The 6,642-nt window shown below is 42.7% G+C and overlaps 1 protein-coding gene across 1 annotated transcript; it reads left to right on the plus strand.

The window, feature by feature from the left end:
* The first annotated feature begins 308 nt into the window (after positions 1-308).
* Positions 309-1,268, plus strand: LOC124959084 (olfactory receptor 1052-like). The gene has a single exon (XM_047517727.1). It carries the CDS (start codon positions 309-311, stop codon positions 1,266-1,268), a length of 960 nt encoding a protein of 319 aa, XP_047373683.1.
* The last annotated feature ends 5,374 nt before the right edge of the window (positions 1,269-6,642 follow it).

The following is a 6,642-nucleotide window of genomic DNA, read 5'->3' on the forward strand; positions in this document are numbered from 1 at the left end:
CGGTTCTTCATTTAGAGCACACAGAAATCCTGAGAGGAGGCATATTTTCCTCATTTCACACATGAAGAAACTAAGGCACAGACACCGCTTCTCCAGTGACTCGTGACCAGTAAGTGCCACAATGGTAACTAACATCCATGTCAATATGGCTTCCCAGCCTTGTGCTTTCCAACACACTGTGATGCTTCCCTTAACCTCTGTGAAGGGAGCCTAAAACTTGCGGGGTTTCTCCCCTCATTTGGCCTTGCACAGTGGTGGGCATACTCAAGAAATACTGTTTGAGTTCTTATCAATTGTCACCTCTGCAGATGACATCTGAGGAACTCGCCCTTGCTAGCAGCAACCACACCCCGGTAACCAAGTTCATCTTGCTGGGATTCTCCAATTACCAGGACCTCCAGGAGCTTCTCTTTGTTGCCTTCCTGCTCATCTATGTCATGACACTTGTGGGAAACCTGGGAATGATGGCACTTATCTTCACTGATTGCCGTCTCCATAGTCCCATGTATTTCTTCCTCAGTGTCCTTTCTTTCATTGATATTTGTTATTCTTCTGTGGTCACACCCAAGCTCTTGGTCAACTTGCTGGCATCTGACAAGTCCATTTCTTTTGAGGGATGTGTGGTACAAATGGCCTTCTTTGTGATGCATGCGACAACTGAGAGCTTCCTATTAGCCTCCATGGCCTATGACCGCTTCATGGCCATCTGTCAACCCCTCCATTATAGTTCTCTCATGACCAAGGGGTCATGTATCCAGTTGGTGGCTGCTTCCTACGCATTTGGTGTTGTCAATTCCACTATCCAGTCTGGGAACGTCTTTGCTTTACCTTTCTGTGGGCCAAACCAGGTACCACACTACTTCTGTGACATCAAACCCCTTCTCCACCTAGTTTGTGCCAACACAGCCACAGCAGAAATGGTCCTCTATATCATCTCTTCACTAGTTACCATTCTGCCAGCCACAGTAGTCCTTACCTCCTACAGCTTGGTCTGGGTGGCCATTGGCAGGATGCGCTCAGCAGCTGGGCGCAAGAAGGCCCTCTCCACATGTGCCTCACACTTCCTGGCCATTGCCATTTTCTATGGCACTGTGATTTTCACCTATGTCCAACCCCATGGATCCTCTAGTGATTCCAATGGACAAGTCGTATCTGTCTTTTACACCATAATAATTCCAATGCTCAATCCCTTCATCTATAGCCTCCGCAACAAGGAGGTAAAAGATGCCCTACAGAGGAAGCTCCACGTCAACAACTCTCCCTGCTGAGTCCCCAGAGCTTGTTGTTGGAATGAGGAAGGCATAGTATTTTCCAAATCACCTGAAAAATTGGCCTAGAGCAGACCTGGTTCTGAAGAATATGAAAGTGAGAAAGGTAAATGTTTTTTGTACAGAGCATTTTAGTTAATGAGAATCTTATTATCCATTATGGTACTGAATCCTTGACACCATATTGTTAATGGCCATTGTTAAAATGTTCCCATGTCTCAAACAAAAAAATAAGTTAATTAGCTATGTGAGAGTGTGGATTCAACATCAGGGATTCCTCACCAACACAAAGGATATTTCAATTACACCACAGCCACAGGTTAAGTCTTTATTGGTAGTTCACCAGCTTCCAGGAAACATCAGAAAGAGGCAATGCAATCATTTTTATTTTGCCACTGATTTAGTGACATGAGAGTGTATAATATGTGGCTCAGTTCTCTCTTCCTATTCCAAAAAGAAAGATTACCAGGATAAAGATATTCTTATATCTTATTGCAACTACATTTCGCTGAGCTGTCTCAGTCTTCAGGATCAAGAGAGACCTCTCCTCATACATCAGTTTTCTAGCAAGACATATTTGCATGTCTCATAATTCCCAAAGGTGTCTGGGTATGCAGGGAGGTGTATGTGTGTATGATGTTTGGACAGTTACAGCATTATATCAGAAACTGTGTTCTGGGACATGGTTCAAAACCCTTTTTACATAGCTGCTATGGCAAGTATATGTGTTTTAGAGAATCACACAAATGAAAAAGCTGAACTCTAAGACCTAATTCAGGGCTTAACATTGGATTGGGAAGCACACTCTTGAACTAATGCAAAGTCTCACCTGAACTGAGTAGGACAGAGTTGAACTGAGTTGGCTGCAGTCTCAAATTTGGGGATTATTACAAAGCCTTTTTTCAGCTCTACCTGAAGAAAATTATTCTAGATACAGAAGCTCTTATTAAACAAACTGGTCTATCACAGCATCATGTATGAAAAAAAATTGGAACTAGCCCAAATGTTCCAGAGTGAAAAAGGATTCAATGAATTTCCCCCTAAAGGGATTTTGATGCAGCCATTAAAAATTATATTTAAGCACACTGTGTAAGAACATAGGACAGCAGGCCAGAACAGCCACTGTGTGACTGCATTCATGTAATAAACTGGAATTGCAGAAAAATACACAAAAATGTAAATAAGTTAAATTACAGCAGTAGCACAATGGGAAAAAATATTTTCCTTTTGTGTCAAAAGTTTTTGAAAACATTTTAATGAGCATGTTTAATTTTTTACTTTATTCTAAAAATGAATAATTCTTTTAAAACACTTTTGAGGAGGTGACTGTGACGTTTTCTCACGTTTGTCTTCTTCCATTCAGCAAATAGTTGCTAAATTCCTCCTATCATCCACAGTATTTAACTTACAAACTACATTTTTAGACCATGCTTGCAATGGGAGTTAGGACTAGAACATTATGATAATGACATTTATAAAACTTTATCTAATCTAATATTCTTTAGGAGAATATTTGTGTGACTGTTAGGTGCCTGACAACATGGTAGGTCTTACATGGATTAACAGTCAGAATATGTTTTAGGCAGACAATTTATGCTATTGTAACAAATAAAACCCCAAATGCTAATACAATAATACCACAAAAGTTTTTATCTATGCTTAATTGGAGATATATAAGGTGACTCCAGGGAAACCCCTACCCATCCATTGGTTTGGTCTCTGTGCCCCTTTTGTCTTGGAATGCTACCCTGTCAATCTTTTGGTCAAGATTAGGTAGAGTATTTTGAAGGACCTATCCAAGGCTGACTCTCATCACTTTATCCCATGTTTGTCCTGAAACCAGTCTTATGGCCTTGACATTACAGCAAAGCAGATGGGAAAATATAGTCTTATTTTCTACCCAGAATATAAATATGAAATTTTGTAAACACAAGGCTTCATGTGTTCCTGGCCAATTGAACACTTGGTTAAATCATCATCTTATAAGGGATGTTAAAAACACCAGTAGAAGTGATCCAAGATGGCGGACTAGAGGGAAGCTGCATTCCTTGTCCCTCCCTAACTCGGGATTTAAGCAGAGAAAATACTGTTTGCGAGGCAGTCAGTAGTTGCTGCCCACCGATCCCCTGCTGTTTACCCCCATTCATCTGCCAGCATAAGATCTGCCTTTTGAGTGCAGATCATTCACTGACTGCCGCCTATCATCCATCATTTGCCCATTTGCCCACCTCTTGCCTGCCGATCGCCTGCCTTTCACCTACCCACCCGCCCATTGTCCCCCTGCTGGTCTTCTGTCATTAGCCTGCAGACTACCCACAGACCCATCACCTGATGCCCACTGTTGCCTGGAAGTTCATTGTCATAGTACCCACAGGTTTGTTTACACATAGCTGCCACCATCTTGGGACAACAACCAGGGCCTGTGAGTTTGCTGTCACCATCACTGACATCTCTGAGCAGGGTCACCTTGGTCTGGGGACACAGGCCAGGGCCTGGAGATATATTGAGTACCTGAAGGTCTGGCTGCACCTGAGGTCTTTCTGCTGAGTGTGTTAGTGGCTCCCATCTGGCTGCTTCTTTGCAATGTCGCTCCTTTGTGTGAGTGTATCCCTGGTGATCTGTCTCCACGTTGGAAGGGCATTGAGATCATAGGGCTGCCCCAAGAGAGGGCCTGGGGTAGCTGAAGCCCAGGTCCCTCAGAGTGCAGCTGGTCTTGTGTTATGGGTCTGGAAAGCCTGTGGAAAGCTAGAGACTACTGGCAGTTCCCCGGGGAAGCACAGCTTGAAGAAACTGGAGAAAACTGGGCTCTCTCCAACTCAGTGAGAGATGAAGTGCACCGGGACAGAAGGGGTCAGCAACAATGGGTGGGAAGACTGTAAGAGGGTGTGAGGATATCTTACTATCATCTCACCCACCCAACCAATCCAGCACCCACTAGACTGGAACTAACATCAGATTTCAGACTACCTCACCTAGCAGCAGAGGAGGGAAGATGAGAAAATTTTTGAAAGCCAATGGTAGCAATCTTTCAATTTTCCATTGAGACTTTCCTTCTTTCTTTTTCTTTTTTTTTTTTTTTTTTTTTTGCTCTCTCTCTCTCATGCCTCTACCATCTTTGAATCCAAATATTTTTCATGCATCAATTTACTGAGGAATGGGATGTCTGAATAGTATGTGATAGTTTTGTTGTGTATTCTTATATTTTTACTTTTTTTTTTTAATCTGTATATATTTTTCTCACACCTACCTGTCTCCCTGGATTCTCTTTCTCACTTCTCTCAAACTAACAGTCAACCACAATTAATTCCTCCCTCACTCTTACTATAAATTTTTACCTCTATTTCTTCTCTTCTCCGTCATACACATCACATCTTACACTATTTCTATTCCCTCATTGTCCATCATTTAAAATGATAAACCCTTTAGCAAACTTACTATTTATATTGTAGACAGTAATTGAACACTTCATTTCTGTTTATTGTGACAAGATTGCAAACACCTTAATAGGAGCTTTGGTTTAAGGGTGGTATATTGCTTGCATTGGGTACTGTTAACATTGGTCTCCTCCTTAAAGGTGAGGTCATGTAAGCCTTCAAGGACACTATAAGACTACAGGGTAGAATCTGCACTACCTCAGCTCCATACCACTAGATGAGAAGATACACAAACAATATGAAAAAACAAGGGAACAAAGCACCTCAAACAAACCAAGATGTTACAACAATAAAATTTATAGATGACACAGTAGAAGAAATGTCAGAGAAGGAGTTTAGAAAATACATAGTTGGGGCTGGGGATATAGCTCAGTTGGTAGCATGCTTGCCTCGTAAGCACAAGTCCCTGGGTTCAATCCCCAGCACTGCAAAAAAAAAAAAAAAAAAAAAATACATAGTTAGATTGATCTTCCAAATAAAGGATGGTACTGGTACTGGGGAGAAAATAAAGGAAGTGAAAGATTGATTCAATAAAGAGGCAGAGATTATAAAAAGGAATCAGGCAGAAATCCTCAAAATGAAGGAAACAATAAACCAAATTTAAAATTCAATGGAAAATATCGATAAAAGACTAGACCGCTTGGAAGACAGAAGCTCAGACAATAAAGATAAAATATATATTCTTGAACACAAAGTCAACTGCACAGAAAAGATGTTAAGAAACCATGATCAGAACTTCCAAGAAATAGGAGATAACATGAAAAGACCAAATTTAAGATTTATCAGGGATATCCAAGATGGTGGACTAGAGGGAGGCTGCGTTCCTTGTCGCTCCATAACTCTGGTTTCAAGCAGAGGATATCTGTTTCTTGGTGAGGCAGTTTTTGCTTCTTATCAATCCCCTGCTGTTTACCCCATTTGTCTGTGTGATCACCTGCAGTCTGCCAGCATATCGACACCTTTTTTGAGTGCAGATTGCTCACTGTCAGGCATCTATCATCCGCCATTTGCCTGCCTCTCGCCTGTCCATTGCCTGTCTTACACCTATCCATCATCCAACGCACGAGGTTCACCTCCTGATGGTCTGACAACAGTCAGCAAACTGATCGCCGACCGCCAGTGGAGCACCAGTTGCCTGCTATTGCCTGGAAGTTCACTGTTACAGTATCTGCAGGTTTGATTACACGTGGCTGCCACCATTTTGAGACAACAGCCAGGCCCCATAGGACCCCTGGCCGGTCTGACAGAGCCCCATCTCCAGGGTCCCTCAGCCCGACCGATCACTCCCTGCCTCTGGGGCCCTCACATCGACTGACTGCTCCCTGCAGCCAGGACCCCCAGACCAACTGACTGCACCCTATCACCGGGACCTCAGACCAACTGATTGCACCCGGCCTCCAGGATCCCACAACCACACCAAACACACCCGACCCCCAGGATCCCTGCCTGACCGACCGCATCCCACCTCCAGGACCTCCAGTTGACCACATCCACACCCTGAGCTGCAGCTCACCATTTCCCAACACATTTGGAAGCCAGAGCGGCCATCTTGGATAATCCTGGAAGCCATATCTCCCATCTTTAGGTGGGGCAAATCCCATCCTGAGATGCCTGCTGGAGTCTTGAAGCTCATTGTCAGGTACCTCTCCTGCATCAGGTTACTGAACTCTGGGAGGTTTCGTTACTATATGACAGTTATACTGTAGATTTTCTTTTTTCTCTTTTTTGAAAAAATTTAAGTTTTTATTTCTTTACTTTTCTTGCTCTCTTTTCCTTTTGTTTACCTGTTCCCTCAGAGTCTCTTTCTCCCTTTTTTGCATGCTAACATCCAATTTCTTTTGATTATACTCTCACTCTTTCTATTATCTAGAACTTCTGTATATTCTTTTTTTATCCCATTAACAGCCACATTCTACATCCCTCTGCATCCTCTTTGTCCT

This window comes from Sciurus carolinensis, chromosome 11, assembly GCF_902686445.1.
Source record: "Sciurus carolinensis chromosome 11, mSciCar1.2, whole genome shotgun sequence".
NCBI lineage: Eukaryota > Metazoa > Chordata > Mammalia > Rodentia > Sciuridae > Sciurus > Sciurus carolinensis.